Source organism: Sander lucioperca, chromosome 1, assembly GCF_008315115.2.
Source record: "Sander lucioperca isolate FBNREF2018 chromosome 1, SLUC_FBN_1.2, whole genome shotgun sequence".
Taxonomy (NCBI): domain Eukaryota; kingdom Metazoa; phylum Chordata; class Actinopteri; order Perciformes; family Percidae; genus Sander; species Sander lucioperca.
In genome coordinates, this window is record NC_050173.1 from 44,540,700 (window position 1) to 44,562,713 (window position 22,014).

The 22,014-nt window shown below is 40.2% G+C and overlaps 1 protein-coding gene across 3 annotated transcripts in view; it reads right to left on the reverse strand.

The window, feature by feature from the left end:
* htr4 (5-hydroxytryptamine receptor 4) overlaps positions 1 to 22,014 on the reverse strand; it is a 201,453-nt gene that overhangs the window by 72,422 nt on the left and 107,017 nt on the right. For all 3 annotated transcript variants that reach the window (XM_031317115.2, XM_031317118.2, XM_031317117.2), the window contains exon 4: positions 12,320 to 12,520. In XM_031317115.2, coding sequence (XP_031172975.1) covers positions 12,320 to 12,520 — 201 coding nt within the window. The remainder of the gene's footprint in view (positions 1 to 12,319; positions 12,521 to 22,014) is intronic.

Here is a 22,014-nt window from a genome sequence, read left to right on the forward strand (position 1 = left end):
TGGAGCCAGGTGGATGCAATCAAATGCCGCTAATTAGGCTACATGGTAGGACAGAAGACAAGCGTCACTCTGGCTCTCAGTGTTAAGAATTAACAACTACAGCTTTAGCTTTAGGAAATTGGGGGAAAACGTGAAATATGTTCTAACACTTTCTAAACAGTAAGCCCCATTCTGTCAGTCATCAGCATCTTCTCCCTTTCTTTTGGAAAAATGTAATCAATGTTGGCATGTTTGGACATTTTTGGTGACAAATGATATGAGAGGGGGCTCAGTCTCATGCAGAGAAGCGGCATAAAGGAGACAATGAAATGCCGAATGAATGCAGGCACCGTATTAAAGCAAGAATGACTCTGCTTCACTGTCTTCATCCTGTTGTGTCTTTACAGTCACCCAGCCCACCCTCGCTCCATTTCTCTCTCTGTCGCTATACGGCAGGTTTCTGCGATGCATTTTCCGCCTTGAGTTTATGACTGCATCATTGAGTCCTTCACATAACCGCTGTGCTATAATAATGTAATTTTATGCGCTGTTGACTCTCATCTCGTCTTTCTCTATCCTTTCTTTGTCCTATTTGCAGCACTCGTTTCTAACTTTATTAACACGTCTATCAGTGATGTCACAGCAGTATTCATCCTGCATTGCAAAAATGAATGCACCATATGATTATCGATATCTACTGCTACCGTACATCTATTATAATGTGAAATGATTTCAACCATGCAATTTTGCCATGGCTGCATTAGCATGTGTAAAACGTCCAGCCATGAATTTAGAAACAGAGTATGCCATTTGTTTCTACTAGAACATGTTTACAAGCTTTAAAAACATTTGTTTAAAAAACACACTGTCCTTCTTATACTGTCTGTCTGAATAGACCTCTATTCACCCTCTGTCTGAAATAATCCGTTTTGGCGCCTGTGTCTTTAAGAAACAGAAAAAAGCCCAGTCTCCTCTGATTGGTCAGTGGTTGCGGGTCTTCCGCATTTGCACTCTTAGAGTCTCTGCACCATCATGTAGCCGGGGAATGACTATAATGGTGTTGTAGCAGCACTTTCTACCTCTATATATAGTTTAGATGTGCCATCACAACTGTACAGAAGTCCTGACACAGTTTCTGTGTGCATTTCTCGGTGGATCTAGCATTTTGATACTTTCACAGTATTTATATAGCACGTCATATAACATAAATTAAACGTCGATATAGAGCTCTCAAGTTTCTCTGTGTATGTTAGCCTCTTCACTGACTGCCTTTTTGTTGGAACACCCTACTTGCGGTGTTTCTGGTATTATTAGTCTTAATTTATTTCCATATAGCCCTTTTCAGCATCTACAGCTGACAGTGGGTGAATGAGAAGCTTTTTCCTGCAGCTGTTCACTTATTTTCTATGTTCTCTCACTTGATTCTTCTTTGTCTTTTCTGTTTTATTCTCCATTTCCCCTTCTTTTCTCTTGGTATCCCTCTCTTTTCTTTCTCGTTCTCTGTCGCATACACAAGCTTGTGTTGGCGTCTGTCAGCCAAACTCTTAAAGTCAAAAAACACCAGAGGCAACAGTTTATTTTCTGCACACTGCACACCAAGAACATCAGGTGACGTTTCAAGCTGACTCTTTTCTTCTGTTTTCAGATTGTTTTTTTTTGTTACAATTCAGTGTTTTTGTGTTTTTATTTTGAGTTTTAGCAACCACAGTGACCTCTGACTTGCTTCAAGGTCTGCTGCATAGAAGACAAACTCAGACTCAGATGAGGAAAAGGTAATAGGGCTTGCGCAGAGCAGATATTTAGACATGTCAAAGTAGGAAAAACACAGGTGTAAATGAATGAATGAATGGCTGAATTCCATTTAGGTAAACAACTTATAAATGGAACATGTTTTTGTCACATTACAAGACGTGGCTGAATTTCCTCAACAACTGACAAAGTCAAAACGTTCAAAATCCTCATTTTGCTTCTCAGAAGGGAAAAGAGGGTGCCACCATCACAAGCACGACACACCGCAAGTCCCAATTCAAGCAGTCAGACATTTTTTTACCCATCGTTGTTTACGCCATGTTGTGTTTCTGTAATGCTCTGTCAACAGCTCGACAGAGCATTCATTTTTGGGTCAGGAAATATAGTGAATACTATTGAATGCAGTGACAGTATTTGACAGTGGTAAGAACATAAATAAAATGGAAATGGTCTTAAAATGTTTGTCCTTTTCCCCCTCTAAATTCTTTTATATTATGTATTCAAAGATTTCTCATTGTTCCCTTCTGTGTTTATGCTCTTTCTCTTCCAGTGATGCAGTCAACAGATGCTTCCTTTTAGAGATTCCTCATAATAATAATAATATACCAGCAAAAATGTATTTACTTTCCTAGTCCGTTATTGTCTCGTTTTGCTCTTTTCTTATACAATCAGTTTGATTTAGGATGCTGGAAGCTACAATCAGCAGCGTTCCCTTTCCCCTCTCAAAAGCATAAACATGTTGGAAATGATTTCTTCATCAGCCTTTCACTCAGTTGTCACCAGATGCTCTGAAAACATTGGGTCTGTGTTGTAGGAGCAGTATGTTGTACCATAAATCAATCCAGCACAATCCCCACCAAATCCGATTATCCTGTTAGTGGTGGTATAGATTTTTTTGTGGGAAAAATGAGATTAATCTCTCATAATGAATAATATTTTGATTTGCTGGTGTAAAGAACAACACTCACAGTAGGCTATGTATATTTTTCTGTCACACTGTCTCTCATTGGAGGTAACTGACATTTAATAGAATAATGAGGCCTTTGGGGCCAATTGCAAGGTAAAGTGGTCATGGCAATTGTTACAAAAAAGTCTTCTATCAGAGAGAAGTTTGGGATGCAATGAATATGGGTATAACCAGGCTGTGATTTGTGAAAAAAAGCTACATTTTTTGATCATGCACAACTAGAGATGTTCCGATACCGATACCAGTATCGGTACCACGTAATAAAGCCCTAAAGAAAATCTACGTTAAAGTAGTTTATGTTCTTTTTCCGTTATAACTGACTGTCAAACTGCATAATGAAAGAAAGTTCTGGGGCGTTCATGTTTCACAAAGAGTTTAACCTGAGCCAGACCGACAACAAAGATAGAAATCCTATCACACGGCGTCCCGGAGCTCTGTAGTGGCTAAATACAACCAGCAACTGCTGCTCGGACTTTATCATTCTATGGCACTGTAGACTGTTTACGTTACAGCGCTTACTTACATCTATTTTAGGTATATAATTTATGGTCTATTGGTGAAGTAGCATTGATAACTTTGAGGGGGGGGTACATTTTGTCCCCACCAGGGATAAAAATAATTCAGCAGAAGCAAGGACATGTGGACCAGAAAGGGGGAAATCCCATGAATACCCCCTGGCAAACTGCACCCTGGGTATAACGGTGCACACTGTTTAACAGTCTCTACGAAAAGTAATTCATGGTGTGCCACTTGGTTGTCTATGTGAAAACTGATGGTGGTGGGGTAAAGAACGAAAAAAAGAGAGAGAAGGTTGCCTGCTTTCCCACCTCTGCACACCTGCCCAATCCTTTCATTAAACTCATCTGTTTGGTAAGGTTACAAAAATTCCAATGTCAGAGGGAAGGGAGATTTCAGATGTTGTTCAACAAACGCACAAGCTCTTAACCCGTCCCTGGATAAACCACATCCAAAGACCTTCAAAAAGATCTCAGTTTTTCCAGTTTTCCATCACAACTACATCCCCCAGAGGGGCAGATCATAATCTTTTGCTCGATTCATAATGTCAGAAAGTGGGTGAAGCGGTGAAGAGTGCAGCTCCATGCTTCAACAACTTATATAACATATATATCTTCAAAAGCCACCCAAGACTGTGCTTGTTCTCCATAAAACCCCTTCTTTAAAGACAATCAGAGACACAGAAGTCTGATATAAAGAAAAACAAAGCTTTGTTCAGATCCAGACATGACATGTGCGTTTGTTCTTGCAAATATTTGAATGCATGTTGTGTCCTTCTGCATATGCTGCTTTCTGTTTGTGTTCTTGTGTGTTATAGTGTCTCTTCAGAGTGTAAAACAATGCCAAATGTGATGGAAGCCGAGGCTTTAAAGTGCCCATATTATGAAAAAAATCATTTTCTGGGATTTGGGGTGTTATTTTGTGTCTCTGGTGCTTCCACATACATACAAACTTTGAAAAAAAAACATCCATGCTGTTTTGAGTGAGATACCAGTTTCTGAATGTGTCCTGCCTTCAGTCTCTGGGTGAGCTGGTCCAAATCTGCAAGGCTTTCTACGTAACTAGCCAAGACGAGGGGCCTAGGGGGCTAACCGTTAGCATGCTAGCGCTAGCATGCTAGCTCGTTCTCAATGGCAAAACACTGCTACAACACACACAAATTCACCCTAATCTACAAAATAAATTGTATAGAACTACTTACATGTCCCTGTTCTGCAGGTATTCCACACAAAGTTGGAAGTGCGCCCTCATTTAGAAAAAGTCTCCCGGCTAATCCTGCCTTGTACAGGCCAAAGATTTTTGTTTGTTTGTTTTGTTTTGCAGAAACACCTAGTTAGCTCATGTAATCCTTACCTAGCTACTGCACATGTTCGACTGACAGCAAAGATCTTACAGAAGTTGAGAGGTCTCACTCTGTAGTTAAAACAGAGACCTGACACAGGGTGAAAAGAGGATCTGCAGCAATGTGCAGTACAACAAAAATATGGTGTTTTTTGAAAATGAAACCATGTAAACCTATTCTGATACAATCTCAAATTACAATTATGAACCTGAAAATGAGCATAATATGGCCACTTTAAATTCTACTTTGAAAGTTCTACCTGCACCATATATAAGTTTATTTGATATAGCACCTTTTACAGACAAAGTCACAAAGTGCTTCACATGATAAACATTTGTAAAAATACAGTAGGATCCAACAGAAAATAAGCAAGGAAAAATGAATTGAAAGACCAATGAAAATCATTTAAAAGATTAAAACCTAAAACCCAAAGTTACAAACATGAGTCAAAAGCAAATTTAAACGAGTGAGTCTTCAGCTGCTTTTTGAAAGCATCAACAGAGACTGCAGAACGTAAGACAATTGGAAGGGCGTTCCACAGGTTTGGAGCCACCACTTCAAAGGAACGGTCACCTATAGTTTTTAAGCAAGTGCGTGGGACCACCAGTAATCCCTGGTTAGAAGACCTGAGGGCCCTGTTAGTAGTGTACCGATGGAGCAGGTCAGGATCCTTGAGGAACACCTTCATAAAGGTTTCATGAGTACTGAGGGAAGGCGACACACTTGAGCAGGTTCAAACATACACTTTTTTGTGGAAAGGAAATGTCTTTCACTTTCTGTATTCCTTTTCTCTCTTGCTTTGCACTTTTCAATCTTCAATCTTTCTCTTTCTATGTTGCAAAAATTATTTTCAGCCGCCAAGCTATGATTATTTTTCTTCTCTTTACCCTTTTGTACATCAGCTGCTTATGTTCCCTATGATAAAGACAGTTCTTAATACTTTGGTACAGTAAAGCTCCTCAAAGAGTTCACAGCAGAGGGCTGTTGCAGTGTAACTCTGAGTCGCCTGCTTCTGCTGACCTCTGCAGCTACTGTTGTAATGTTTCCGCTTGAGACTTTTTTTTTGGAATTGGAATCTAACTCTGCCAGTAAATAAAGATCTGTCTTGATTAAAATAAAGTATACTGCTGACTACTATTGCAACAACCTGTACTCTTTCAAGGATTTTCTAAAAAAAGACAGCTTCTGACACAAAATGGTTTTCAACTTTAAATGGATGTCACTTGCGCCAAAAGTAAGGCCTGTTTCCCTCCCTGAATGGTCGAGGTGCTCTCTCCCAAGGCACTTAACTCTAATTAGTGTGTTTTGCCCTGACTTGGGCCTCTGCGGAAGAACCGCCTCTCAGGCCTCTTTCACTAATAATGATGATAATAATAATTATAATAATAATAACCCAAGCCAAGTCCTTATGGACTGAGCAACTGCCACCCGAGGTTCTGCCTTAAAAGGCTCAGGTTTTAGCTACTTTCCCGACAAATAATGGATACTTTAATGGATACTTTTTGCTGACTATTTCCAATGCATGCAGCACAGTTCTAGATGTTCTAGAGCGAGGGTTGTGTGTGCTTTGTGTGTGTGCTAAGGTGAGATAGAGGTTGGCCTACCCCTTCTGGTGGGTGAAACTTGTTTAAAAGAGAAAGAAGTGAAAACAGAGGGTAATATAAAGCTCAATGGCCAGCAATGTATGATATTGTCGTTCCCCGAAAACAGCCACATAAGTTAATTTTTCAAACAGCAATTACAACTTATTCTAACATTTATAATTGCAGCGCCGTCTAGTGGCTGTGGTAGTTATGATGTGAGCAAAGCAGGAAGTAAGGTGATGAAGTATAACCGTGGATTTCCACAGGATGCAGAACGTCTGCGAACCGGCTCCGCTGCGGAACGGCTGCGTGCTCCGCCGTCCGTCAATACCCACCAGGTCCGGATTTGTTGCGTAACGGCTGCGGTCAGCCGACCACGAGATCTCGCGAATTGACGTATGTTCGCGCGATATGACAGGATGTAGTTTCTATAAACAGAACCACAAAACCAACAAAAGTTTGTTTCCATCCAGAGGAGTAGAGGGGAAACAACTCTGTGCTGTGTTTTCAAGGTGTAGTGCAGGAAAATATGACCCGCCGTGAGCACGGTGAATTTTATTTTGAAAAGTAACCGGATGTTTTATTTTCTTTCTGTGCTCGACTTCCTGTCCCGCACAATCTGAACTGTGCTGAATTGCTGCGGAGCTCTCCGTCGTCCGTCAAAAATAGAAGCTCTGCGTATCTGCTCCGGAGGGCTGCGGACTGATGGAACTGGGACGGAGTAGGGACGCAGACGTTCTGCAGTCAGTGGAAATACACCCACTGACTTTAATGGAAACCTAATGACTCCGTCGACGTTCCGGAGACGTTCCGGAGACGTTCCGGAGACGTTCCGCAGACGTTCCGCATCCAGTGGAAATTGCCGGTTAGAGTGCCAAATTTCCACGTAAGGAGACAGGATGGGGTTGGTGGATGGGTCAAAAAAAACACAGGACTTTCAACACAGGACACTGGAGTGTGTGTCCTGTTTGAAAATAAAAGTAAACGGCGAGTTTTATTTTAACATTAACGAAATAAACTGAACAATTGGAGCTACTTCTCTTACACGTCACGTGCGCAATGTAAGTGACGTAACGTCTGATTTTACCCCAAACCCCAATCTTTTTCTAAACTTTACAAAGTAGTTTTTGTGCCTAAAACTAACCAAACTGCAACCTTTTCACATGGTAAACGAGTTTAAAACCGTGACCGTTGCGTTCTTTGGTTAAGATATAAGGTTGTATTTACTGCAACCGCTAGGGGCGCTAATTTATGAAACACTCCTGTGGGTTGTAATAGAGGGTAGGAAATAAAGGACCTATATCATCGCATTGGTTCGGAGGACTTGTTGGACTGGACAGAGTTCAGTAAATGCTCCCTGGTTAAATAAGGTTGAGCACAAAAACTGAGAGATTCATGTAGAGGTGTAAGCATCAATATATATGTTACTGGGTCAGAGTAAATGAAGATGAAGAACAGCATACATTAAAGATTTAATTTCCTAACATAACTATCAACTGTTAGAGGGAATATCCCTCTGGAATAATGCAGTTGCAGCCCAAAACCACTAGAAACCCATAGCACAACATGTAATCATTACCTGTGAAAAGAGTTAGACTTATAAAGTGAAGCAGAGCAAAGTTAGAGGGGTTTTAGCAGAAGCATGTTTAGATGGCCATTTGGGTACTATCTGGACCTGCCATTTGACTCTTCTCAGGTACCAAACTTTTAAACGCATTACATTTCACTTATATGTCCCTGTAGTTATTTATTCCATCTAAATATAATGTTTCTGGCTTTGATCTATAATCAAATATATCATTTGTTTCCATTTAAGTAAAACCATACAAGGGAAATTAAGTTTGACTCTTACTTGAGCACATTTACTTACAATAAAACAAGCAATAAAACCTATATGTATTTTGCATAAGTGACACAGGCAGATATGACGAGAATCCATTGGCCAATTTGGATGATTGACACCTCTATTTAACCGTCAGAGCCAATGGAATTGAGTGACAGTCTCAAGCTCAATGTCAACAACAACATTGGCCAACCACAACGAGGCTTATACACTGTTGGCCAATAGATGCCTCGTATATACTTCATGTTAGAAACCTCCCCCCCGAACTGAAAATGCCGGTAGACTGTCAGGAACTGTTTCAAAGGGACACAAAAACATTGGAATAACACTTAGCAGTGCCGAAATGCCTTCGGGAACAAGTTTTCATCACAAAACACCAAAGGTAAGACATCATTTATGGTTATGGCTGTATAAAGTGACGTTACTTTTTGCTCTTCTTTGGCTGCTATCTCGGTGGTTTTTCGTCGTAGAGTGGTAAGACATATAGCGTTGGAATCGTCGGAGTTTCCCCTTTCATATGACATATCGTTTAATAGGTTAATAGGTTAAACAACAATGAGACGTTTATAATTAATTGCTAAAAACCAACAAAAATAATATGCTACTATAATGAGACAGGAAATAGATAATCAAATGACTAAAATGAAACAAAACAAGGCACAACAGCTACAGTTGGCAAAGTAGAGAGGAAAAGTGTGCTAAAACTGAACACAAATAAGACAGACAGATACTGGATCGATGATAAAGACACGCTGGATATCATAGCAGGAACCTTTTATTTCAAAATAAAAAATGTCAAAGTTGTCAAAGCACACAACACTTGAATGTTCTTAATTTTCTTTATGAGCATCATTACACCCAGCAAGCAGGGGAAGAGGGGAGAGTTATTGGCATCGGCAATATTGTTCTTGAGAGAAACATCAAAATCAGCAAAAGAATCAGGCAATTGATAATTTATATCACTAATAGTTAGTGGAGGAGGAACATACAGTCTACTGTGGATGTGATATGATTCATCGTGGACAAGGGGAACTTTGGGAGTAATGAAGGGTGATTGCCTTTCATTGAATTCATAACGGAAGTTGTGCTTTTCCAGGATGCTGAGGCAGCTGGATGTATCGAGTACAAAGATCCTCAGCCAGATAATTGAATAAAGAAACCATTTCCTCATTTACTGTTGCTGAGCTTTGCATCTTTGGTTTGTGTAATTTGGAAAATTCTCTTGCTGTGCCAGTATCCCCCAATGTTACCCATCATTTGTTTTACCTTAAACGATCCAAAGATTTTATTCAGTGTAGAAATCCCCAAAGGCCAAATACATACAGTACCAGTCAAAGGTTTGGATACACTTTCCCATTCACTTGAATGAGAAAGTGTGTCCGAACGTATGACTGGTACTGCATTTTATGAACTCTGACTTTCAGAAACTTCGAAAAGTTTCAGCATCACTCACTCACTCAGTTCATTTTTTAAGGCTTACACTATTACAGCATGTTTAGTCACTGAGCAAGCAAAAGTCACTGAACACAAATCAGCTTGAGAAATATGATAAGACTGTTATTTTTCCTCACACCTGTTTCACTTTGAGCATTGTTTGGTTGATGTGGTTTAATCGGGAGCATGCCTATGTTCTCACAGCCTTATGTTCCCACATTTCTAAGATTTTTTTCTAAATTAGGCCCTATGTTCCCACAGTTCCCACAACCCTAACCCTAACATAGGGCCTAATTTTAAGAAAAAATCTTAGAAATGTGGGAACATAGGGCCTATTTTTCAGTGAAAAAAAAATCTTAGATATGTGGGAACATAGGGCTGTGGGACCATTGGGATGGGGGAACATAGTGTTGTGGGACCATTGGGCTGTGGGAACATATACATTACATCCAACATTATATCCAACTGCCTGCATCATAAGGCTTACTGTGACTGGTCTGACTTTCTCACATCACAGGCTGCTACCTTCACCCTAAAAACAGTGAGCAACAGAAAAGTAATCACAGAAATGTACCAACCAAGTCACAGTTTGTTTACTGACTAGCAGGCTGTAGACATTCTCAGGAACCACAGCCTATATATATGTCATGCAATATGTTTTTTCAGGCAGGAATGTATAATGAGGATCATGGTGGGAGAGCTAGCAGGCTAACCTGCTCCCAAGCTAACCCATTGCAGGCGAGCTAGTCTCTGCCAGCGCTGCGGAGGAGGGTCTGGCGAGTCCACACAGCATTCTGGGATGGGAGATAAACATGCTCTGGTTTATTAGCATTTCTTTAAACCAATCATAATCGTCTTGGGCGGCGCGATAAGCGCCGCACAGAGCAACCACGCCTCTGTAAAATTGCCTCGGGAAGGAACTTGTTTTGGTGGAACGTGTACGTTCAAAGGTTGTTTTAGTGATGCAACATATTTACCCTGCAGAGATCTGAGGAGCAGTTAACCATAGTCCTCATAATTTGTCCGGAGTTTAAAATGCCAACATAAAGAAAGCAGAAAGTAACGGACATTCGGCCAAAATGAAAGACATCCGGCGGAATTTCAGGTGGCACCTAACTAGCAAGTGATGTCAACTGAAGTGAAAACCCTCCAACACCATGAAACAGCTTTTATTTTTTTATTTTAATGTTTATTTGTATAGAGACAAGTATGTAGCTTGATTCTATGCCACACACCACAGCCTTTATAGCCTGAGCTAATTTGCAATGGTTGTCCCCTGATGGGCCTTTGAAATACATAAAACTCAACAACAAATATAAAAGACAAAACACAAACTAAACAATAGATACATACATTAAAAGGCAAAACTCAACCAAAAAGATGAACAAAACAATACCAGACACAGACTAATACAATAAAACCAGCGCCATAAAACAGGAAATACCAGATCATACTAAGTGCATGACTGCTCCCTCTTCATGAACTTTTGTTTCAGTTGGAGTTTAAAATGATCCCAGTCCGGATCTGCCTAAGGAATTTGCAGAGCGAGCATAAAAAAGCTGTTTATCTGAATGAGGATTTACACAAGGGTATCTTACAATTCTCGTTGAATGCTCCACGTCTTACAGAACAAAATGCTGAAGCTCTGAGTGGAACCACTGCGACTGTAGTCTCGCTTTGCCAGACCATCCACACGCATGTTTATAATGTTTATGACACGTTCATGACAGTGTCATGTCACTCTTATGTAGATACCTTCAAGTAAAGTGTAACCCAAAGTTGTAGCGTAGCCTGCCGACGTCTACAGACTTCTCGAACCAAACATACTTGCTAAAAAGTGCGAGTGTCTTAAAACGGCTCTCTAGCTTGCTGGCCAGTAAGCCTGATTGCTGCAGGCACCCTTTTGCCGGCTGGTTGGTTCACTTCCTAGGGTACCAAAAGTGAACCAATCAATAGGCATGATTTACACTGATACCCAAACAGCAGGGAAGCCTGACTAAACTTGTATAGTGCTCTCTTGCAGTTTGAATCGTCTGTTAACTTTATGTCCGCTGCTGTCCTGAAATTTGTCAGGTGCTGTAAATGCTCAAGAGTTTTTTTTGTTTTTTTTCCCCCTCTGTGTTGAAATGAGTTCCATCTTTCTGGCTGAGAGGCAATTGAAAGAACTTATCCCGCACAGTCCGTGCTATCAGTCTGGAAGTCTTCTCCCTCGAGTTAGTATCAAAGCCATCAAAGTAAGAGGCAATAGATTCACTGATTTAATGTTTTAGCCCTGGATCAACTTTATGTGGTGGTGAGAAAGATGAGGGTGCTACTTTGTACAGTAAGTTTTCTACTAATAAATCTTTTTTAGGAGTTTGCTTGCTCAGTTAAGGACATTTCTTTTACTTTTGATAGGTTTTGTTAAGTTTCTTGGCAACATGTCTACCTTCTGAAATCCTCTCCAAGTAAAACCAAAACTACATTATTTACAAGACAAGGCCAGGGGAAAGTAGGAAAATGCATCTATGTTTTTTTTTGTGAATTGAACTTTAGATTCTGATCTGGAATAACTCATCTATACAAATAAACAATAGATCTGATTTAGTCACTACTGTAGATCACCTCCCATACCCATAACAAAAGTTTGTATATGTCAAGGCCTCACCCCTGTCAAATTTCCTGGAACTTTTACTCTACACATTGTCTTCTTCTCTGTGTCCGAAACACCAAGCCAACATTTTAAGATCTACACAATCCACAGGCCATCTTGGAAAAGCTCCATCTTGGAGGGGGAATATGCTGTTTTAGTCTGTTTATATGTTACCTATTAATAATGTGGTATAGATCTGTGCAGGTTTAGTGTTATTTCATGCCAAATTAAACCCAAACCTACAAACAATGCAAACCAGACCAGAAAGTCTCACCTGTCCAGGGCGATGCAGCACAGGTGCAGGATGGACGCAGTGGTCAGCAGGACATCCAGCGACGTCCGGACCAGGCAGAAGGTCTCGCCGTAGATCCAGTGCTGGTGAACCAGCTCGATGGCCCCAAATGGCATTACCAGCACCGACACCAGCAGGTCGGCAAACGCCAGAGACACGATGAAGTAGTTGGTCTTAATTTTCCTGATGGAGGGGAAAGAATGAGAGGAGAGTTTAGATCAATATCCCTTCTTGTGACCAACGAATCAAACAAACAAATCATCATTATTTAAAATGCATTTTAAGATCATTAAATGGAAGGCGAGTGGAGTAGATGGACATGTATCGTTGCTTTTTTTGACCGTTTTATTGGAAACAAGACGAGGTTTGAATACATAAAAGGTTCTAAATTTCAATTTTAAATTGGCATTGCTGTTGCTGTTGAGTCACACATGTAACTGAAATGGAGAGGGAGAGAGATTATATTGTTGAACAGCAACAAAAGTGTTTATTTTTAGGGGGCGTGATGATAGAGAGCTCCGTGAAAAGTAATTATAGAAAAAAACAAAACAAGAGCTCCCGAGAGGTCCTCGTAATCACGGAAACAAAACACATTAAGCAGCAGTTGATTTAACATGAACCTTGAAGTAATGTTAAGGGAAGCCAAATGGACATGTTTCAATTATCATGCCATTTAGGAAATCCAGAAATAAATATTAATTGAATCCCATTTGTTAAATAAATAATGGGCATTGATTGGAAAACAGTTTTTTTAGCATGTTTTTCACATTCAATTTGCATTTTGCCAAGTGTGTTTTTATGATAATTAATGCAGACAGCATTACGTAGCTGAAGTCAGCAACAAACTACTCACTAATAAGCAACTTTTTAAACTCACAGTGGTTCTCAAACTTTTTACACCATGTACCACTTAAGAAATATTAGGCTCTCCATGTACCACCATTATGGCCCATGTTAAAATAGCGTATCATAGGCCTACCCTATTTAGCTACGGACAGTTCACGCAAGAGGCAGGTTTATTCCTGAAAACAACATTTTCGGGTCATATCTGCTTACTGTTGATGCTAGCAGGTGCTGTGGAGACTGCTTAAGAAGCGACTGGCAACAGGGCTGCTCGATCTATTATCCTCCTCATCTACACTTCTCTTCCTAATAGTTCCTGTTTGGAGCCACAATTGCAGTGTTTTTGAACCATTCATTTTACCTCTGCTTACTATCTTGCCATCACAGCTCGTAACTTATTATAGATGTATGCGCTCTCTGTTCATGAATGTAAATACATGTAGCTGATATCTAAACAAAAAACACTACACTTAAACAAAAAAAAAAATTGTATTACTTTTAACTGATCATAAGTTTAAGTATTATTATCTTTGGGAATGTTGTATTTCTATAGTATTATGTTTTTAAATGAACTTTGATTAATTTTAACAGTGATTCAATCTGCGTTCCACTAGAAGGAGCTCGCGTACCACCAGTAGTACTTGTACCACAGTTTGAGAACCAGTGCAGTAGAATATACAGCCGATAGGGATCGCCATTGTATTACAAAAAAGGTAATTCCTAGTTAAATTTGTTGATTCGTGATCAAAGTTCCACCCTAGGGTCACATGAAAAGCTCCAAAAAGCTAATGGTTGGTAGCCTTGGAACCAGACGAATCTGCCGAGGTCATGTTGCATTTGCTCTGGCAGATATGTCTGGCCCCCCTACCGTTCAGACGGATTTCTAGACGACCAGTAGCCTGACGTTGTCATACTCAGATTCTAGTCAGAATATGAGTCTGATGCTGCTCCGTTGGGCTGTGATTACGGGGCGTGTTTCAACCGAACCAGGAAAGAAAATGCCTCTGCACTCAATTGGATGGACCTACAACCAATCAGAGCAACGGATACAGACGTCACAGAAACTGCAAGTCAAAGGCAGGCTTAGACAGAGCAAAGGCAGAGGCGGCAGTTTCCGTGTCGTATGGACGGGTGTGGCAATGTGTATACATACGTGATCGCAGTTCTCTGTTCCTCTTTAAAATTAATGCGCTGTCGATATCTTCTATAACAGATGCAATGTCAGAATCTACACATTTCAATTCTCCAGCAGCAGCCATCAGTTTTGTAAAGAAATTCAACCCAAGCGCTCTTTGGTGACGTGGTTGTATTATGTTATGGTTGATCATCTGTCCATCATCGTATAAAGCCTGATAATTTGATTGGTCCGAACAGCTCTGGTTCGAGCATAGTTGCTCCACAATGGATCAAGTCCAGACCAAACTTCCCGACCTCAAATGTTGTGGGCGGGGCTAGGTTCGGCTGGCATCCAGGCTAGACGACCAGGCCATGGCCTGACCAATCACAACTGTTTATCTGATATGGGTTTAATACAATGCCTGTAGTTAGCGAACATACTGGCATACTGTGTCCAGTGCAACCCACCAGGCTGAGGAAACTCAGGCAGTGCTGATCAAATATGAATCAAATATACAGTCCTGCTTGAAAACAGACCAAGCACCGCCACAACATGCATGTGTCACTCAGAGCTACGTTGTGTCATTGCTCTGATTCTATTCAAGGTCTTTTCAATTGTGTCCAGAGGCATTTTGGTCTGTGCCACATGGAAATCAAAAATGAACTGAGAGGTTCCAGACTAAGACACATTTGGGAATTTGTCTCGATGCCAGGCTAAGTGAGTGGTTTGTTTTCATATGCTATATTATTTGTACCTTGAAGCTGTTTTTCATGGTTTGGGCTTTGTCCCTTAGTTCCAATAATGGGAAACCTTAATGCTGCAGCATACCCTGCCATTTTAGACAATGGTGTTCTCGATGAGTATAAGGCAACATGCACCACTTTCTTTGTCACCTTTGTGCACGGAATTAATTCCCCTGAAGACAATAATGTTCTTCCACCTTTGTGGCAAATGTTTTTGTTTAGCCCTTTCCTGTTTCAACATGATGAGTTGTGGAAGTGAGAATGTTGAGAAAAGGCATCAAATGCTCAATTCTTCTCAAACACACCCAAACTTGAAATGGGGTGAAACCACAGAGACAGAAAGAGATTAAGGTAGATTCATTCTGCAAATAGGTCGAAAATTAGGATCATAAAAGAGCCTTGAGCACTGAGTCCACCTTGATTGCTGTAACTAACAGCCTGCAGAGTATTATTCCCTTTCTGTGTGATAAAAGGTGGTTTTCTTTATCTAAGCAATACAGCTGTCACAGGCAGACGCCGGGCTGTTACTAAAAAGTATTGCTGAGATTAAAAAAAAGACAAACATTATAATAAAATGGACCCCAATACGTATTTTACTGTCATCAAATACATTGTTCTAAGAAATCCTAAGAATTGATTTCAAAATACTTTTGCTGGTTTATAAATCACTAAACGGTTTAGGGCCAAAATACATTTCTGATCTGCTAGTACACTATGAACCACCCAGACCTCTCAGGTCGTCTGGGACAGGTCTGCTTGTTGTCCCCAGAGTCAGAACTAAACAGGGGGAAGCAGCGTTCAGTTTTTATGCTCCACATATCTGGAACAAACTACCAGAAAACTGCAGGTCTGCCGCAACTCTCAGTTCTTTTAAATCAAGGCTGAAGACCTATCTATTTGATGTTGCCTTTCTTTAAATAACTGTTCATTTCTTATACTGAAGTTGCATTGTTGACACTGTATGACAATCTATATAAGCATATAAAGAGAAATTCCTATTTTATCTGCTTGTATATATTTAACTGTTTTAACTGCTCTTTAATGTTTAATTTCTTATACTGCACTGTAACTTTTATTCTCGTATTTTATCTGTTTTTAATTTTTTTATCTGATTTCATGTAAAGCACTTTGAATTGCCCTGTTGCTGAAATGTGCTTCACAAATAAAGCTGCCATGCCTTGCCTTGCCTTCTGTGGGACAAGGCGCTGGTTAATTGCCAATTATGGGTTGGACGGTAATTACCGATGGTCCCTGGAACTATGAAATCACAGATTTTTATCACGTAACACTTAATTGATAATTTGTGTCCTTTTTATATTTTTGTTTGTATTTTTCATATGCTAATTCGTCACGTTTTGAAAATATGTAATATTGTGCATATGCTATCTCTTTCTTTTTATCTCTCTCTTTGTTATAGGGGAGCCACTGGGTGTCCACATGAGCTCTGTGTGTGAATGAGCCGCTCCTTTTTGAACTGGTTATTTCAGGTGAAGTACATCATTTGTACTCAGTGTGGGAGAGAGTGAACGGAGAAACAAAGTCACAGCTGCAGTGTGAATGAGTATTATGTATTACCGGTGAAACAAGACAATGAAGGCAATGAGTAACCACGACCCAAATCAGGCTGTTAAAAATCATATTCGATTAGATTTCTGTATTCAAAAGGGACAACACACATTAATCAGCAAGAGCACAGAGTCCAACATGTAAATGTGCCAGATTCAGCCATGCAGGCTAATTTTCATCTGCAGTCCCTAGTCTGCACTCACTTGTTCCCACTGCTATGCTTTCTTTTACTGTCTATCAAACTGTAGGGTAGACTCTTAATCAGAAGAATAACGCACGGACAGCAATCATTTCTATATGTTCAGAATCAGAATCAGAAGATGTATTGTCATTGCACAAAAAGGGATGGGAGCAGTCTTTGATGATTGCCTTAGCTATGCTGAGGCAGTGGGATGAATAGATGTCCTTCAGGGAGGGGAGGGGCCAGCCAATGATCCTCTGTGCGGTGTTGACCACTCTCTGGAGCTTCTTCCGTTGTGCCTCAGTGCAGTGGGGGAACCACACCGTGATGCAGTAGGTCAGGATGCTCTCGATGGTGGAGCGGTAGAAGGTCACTCGCAGCTCCTTGCCGACATTGTTCTTCCTGAGCACTCTCAGGAAGTGCAGGCATTGCTGTGCCTTCTTGATAACAGCTGTGGTGTTTGCCGTCCAGGAGAGGTCGGCAGAGATCATGGTGCCCAGGAAGTTGTGGACCCTCACTAAGAAGGTGTGGACCCTCACTGTGTTAACTTTCACAGTAAAATTGGGCAAGAAAAACACACTGAAGTGGCACAAATAGTACACACACACACACACACACACACACACACACACACACACACACACACACACACACACAACATAAATATAGTTTGCCTGACCTAAAAGTGGATTTTAGAGGCCGATACCAATATCAATATTTGAGACGTGATAGAAAGCTCACATTCTTTTTTTTTTTTAAATACGCACACAACATCATCAAACATTTTTGACAGAAAACAATAATTAGTATGGTTATCAGGTTAACTTTAAAAAAACCTTTGTGCCACTTGAACACTTTTTTCAATCAACATCAAAGTTATTTTCCTATTATTTATTACGTTTTTTCAAAGACGTCACATCTCTGTACCAACCCACAATTTGTCATGTTTATTCAGCCGCTGGTTGCTCCTTTACAGTATTTTCTGTTGTGAATTGCATTGTGGAACAACAGTATACACACCAATACCACCTTTAAAAAAATGCATGCTAACATTTCAAGCTGCTGCTTTACCCAGTATGAGGTTACTAACAACTCAAAACAAGGTTCTGATACATGTGCATAATGCAGCTGGGACACACAGACTGTCACCCACACACATGCATAAATACTCCTCTGTCTTTGCATCGCTCTCTCTCTCTCTTACACACACACACACACACACACACACACACACACACACACACACAACCATTTCTCCTGTGCAGCTTTGTGCTTTGACGAAGACCAGAACTATGGACACAAACTGACGGTATAACACTTTGTCAGCCAGTTGTAACGTTAGTGACATTAAAGTGTATTTGTAACCTTCCTGATAAATCAATCAGAATCATGAATTTCTGTTGGATGAATTGATATAATCACTAGTCCCAACCCTATTTAACTGTGACCAGTAATCTGGTAGGTCTTTAATTTCTCCTCGTCGTTAATGTGGTTGGCAAAGCTTTGCATTCAGAGAAAAACATCACCAGCCAACCAGTTAACCAGTGAAAGAGTCAGCTGGCCTAGTTGTCCACGCTCTCTGCAGCGTGGATGGTCTGCCGTCTATAAATAGCTTCAGTAAGAGCGAATGGCTGTGAGGGTTTTCCATCTGCCTGTCACTAACCCAAACAGCCTTCAAACAGACTGTGAGTGCTGGAACCAACCAGCTGTCTGCTCGGCCCGCTGCATGTGGGGCCCAAATGTAAATCATGTTGGACATGCACACACATGTGTTCACATGCACGCATGGGAAACACGCACGCACCTATGAATAGATGTCTGAAAGCATGCAGAAACACTTAAATAATGTATGCACACACACAGCAGTGTTGGCTGTAATTCAGAACTGTTTAGATACCTATTACCATGCCCAGAGCAGGAGGCGTCATGTTTAGTTAGGATGACATATCGTGTTTAGCTTAAAGTGCTGAGAATAAATAAACTTTATTAAAAGGGATTGTGTTACTGGGTAGTTGGTGTAATTTACAGACGCACATGGTCCTGGATAACAAGGAAAGTAGAGGAATTAGATATGATGGCATTTAACAAGAAAATACAGCAACGATAAGAAGAAGTAGTAGCATGGAAAAGCACCATGTTTTTTCTTTATGAAGTTAATTACTGTGGTTATAGCTAACACAGTCTAAGACTGTCAACAGATGTCTCCTCCAGCTGGAGAAATGTCAAGGTTAAAAACATGTAAATAAAATGACCCAGGGGGGTAAGAACTAAACAACAATAACAGACATTAAGCTACAGTAGCAGTTTTGTTTTTTGGAAAATATTGCTTAAGGTGTTGACGCCAACAGCATTTTAATGCTGAACTTTCTCAATTCCTTTACGGCCACTCTGAATAGACTTTATTTATGAAATTACTTTAATAAATGTAATAATTTTCTTCCTTTTTTATAGAAAAGTAAGATGATTGATGATGATTCTGATTCTGATTCGGTCTACGACGGTGCTTTGTTTTTTTATTATGGTTATTACTGGTTGAATTTAGTTTTTTACAAAAAGGCACCAATCAAAAGGAAACCCAAGGTTACACAATGGAAACATGAGAAGAAAAAATGAAAAATGAAATGAATAATAAATCTTATAATAAATAAATTATTAAATAATAAAGTATCATGAGTTAAAATGTATTGTTACTTGTCAGAATAAAAAAGTAATCAGACTATCCCAAAACTGTTTCCCCATAATCCAAAGAAAATTATCTTCCAGCATTTAGCAGTTTAAATGCTAATAAAGTATGTGAGGTACAAAATGACAAAATAAGAAGACCCCTAACTAATATCCTAGTTATAATAAAGGACCAAAGAATCTCACATGAAGGCAGATTTATCACTGTAATTGCTTTTAGAGCTGCCCAATGTCCAGTATAAGCAACATACAGGCTGTGTGTGTGTATGTGTGTGTGTGTGTGTGTGTGTGTGACATGACACATTGAGAGAAACAAGAGGTGGTTGGTAAGAGTGGTCGTTTGTGTGGTTGTCATTGATGAGTGGTTTAGCATGCTCTGAATCACCCTCGGCTGAAGAATCAGAGAGAGTGTGTGTGTGTGTGTGTGTGTGTGTGTGTGTGTGTGTGTGTGTGTGTGTGTGTGTGTGTGTGTGTGTGTTTGTTTGAAATGCCTCTGAATTTGTCTGCCAGCTATCCTCTCCTGTGGGCTGCAAGAACTTTACTTGCTGTCCAGTGTTTCCACCTGTTTATTAGACTACTTGCTATGTAATAATATATATTTTAATACTTTCCCTGGCTCCTAAGTGTGACATTCTAACATTTAGCATGTTTGCTTAATCACAAACTTTTCAGTAATTTGATAGTTTGGCTCTGTGTGTCCACCGTGAATGTGAAGCAAAAGTTGCCTCGCATTTGCATGAATTTGACTGTGTTTGTTCTCCCAGCCAATGTGTTGGCGACAGATGTTAGCTGTCGGACTGTGCATGTGTTTGAGTGGCAGCTCGGTCTCTGATTTCACAACAGTTTTCCTCTCCTCTCTTTTCATTTTCTTTTCTCTGATTCCGCTGCATCGATGTTGATTACCTGTCCTCTCCATCGTGAGTCCGACAATGTAATGAATCGGTGGAGTACTCTTTTAAAAGGAGAAGGCTCAGCCTGAAACACTGATAAACACTAATGTGTTCCTGTTTAAGTAAGGACTAATAAGATAAACTAGAAAACACTCAGAGCGCAGACATCCGCCAAGGCCATGCCCTATCTCGCAAAATTAACAAAAGTGAAAACTAATGTGTGTATCTGCGCCGTGATTCAGATCCACTCGGAAATGTAATTGGTTCTTCCTTGTCCAACGCTACACCCTTCTACAAGTTTCATTAAAATCAGGCCAGTAGTTGTTCCGTAATCCTACTGACAGACAAACACACTAAAACATATCTTCCTTGGCAGAGGTAATAATGAAAATTATGAAAAAAGTACTGATTAACTGTTTTCTTTAATGATTGACTGACCTAAAAACTGTCCAACAGGCTGACAGATGATGTGGAATAACAGGCTGACTCTCTGCTGGCTGGTTTGCCAACACTGAACAGTTTTTAATGATGTGTTTAGAGTTATGTTTTATTTTTTTGTCACAAATACTGTTACCCATGGGACACTCCCACTGAGCAGGTGAATGTCTGTATGTCTCTTTGTGTGTCCATGTACTATGTGTGTGTGTCTTCTTTATATTGTGTGAATTAATGTGTAGTAGTAGTAGTGTGTGTGTGTGTGTGTGTGTGTGTGTGTGTGTGTGTGTGTGTGTGTGTGAATTTCCCAGTGGACAGAAAGAAAATGAGGCAGGGAGAATTGAAGATGGAGTGTCATCGTTCTCTCCTCAGGGAGGTGAGACATCACAACAGTGTCTTTGTCATACACACACACACACACACACACACACACACACACACTGCCTGTACGCATGTATACACAGAAATAAAACCTCAGTTACTTTCATTCCTACGTATACACACACAAATGACACGCATGTCACGTCAACATCCTGGGGACAAAGATCACCCTGGGCTCTCAGGTGCCACCAGGTAGGAGACAAAGGGAGAGAGGGTGAGTCCAACTATAAGAGAGACAGTAAGCAATAGAGGAAGAAAGAAAAAGAAAAGCTGGAGGAGGAGAAGAAGATAAATGAATCATTGCGGTGACCGCGGCGACAAATTGACCAGCCGTCCTCAGGATGACCTGCGAGCTCTCCCTGTGTTGCAGGCATTGCTGCAGATTCTCATTTAGCTTCAACGTGTAGAAAAGTCACCCCTTCACTGTGCATTATATTCAGGTATTGTGTGACATGTATATTCTTTCATTTCAATGTTGCAGTATGTTCTGCCGTAGTTCTGTGTTCAGAATCCACTTTCTAAAATCCTGTCTCAGAAGCAGTTAACGTATTATTTAAAAGTGTCTCTCTCGCTGTACTTCTCTTACATTCTTTCTGTCTTTGTCTCACTTAAACACACAAGGAGACACACACACACACACACACACACACACACACACACACACAAACATTCTCAAAATGCAGACGTACTACAGTTTGCAAGATGCATGTTGATAATGCAGACAGTATGAAGAGTTTTGAAAAAGTTGCTTCAGCATGGCCTGATGCTTAGCAATCAAAATAAACTGTAATTAAGGTAATATTATTTTAAATATAAAGAGTTGGTTATTGGTTTTTGTT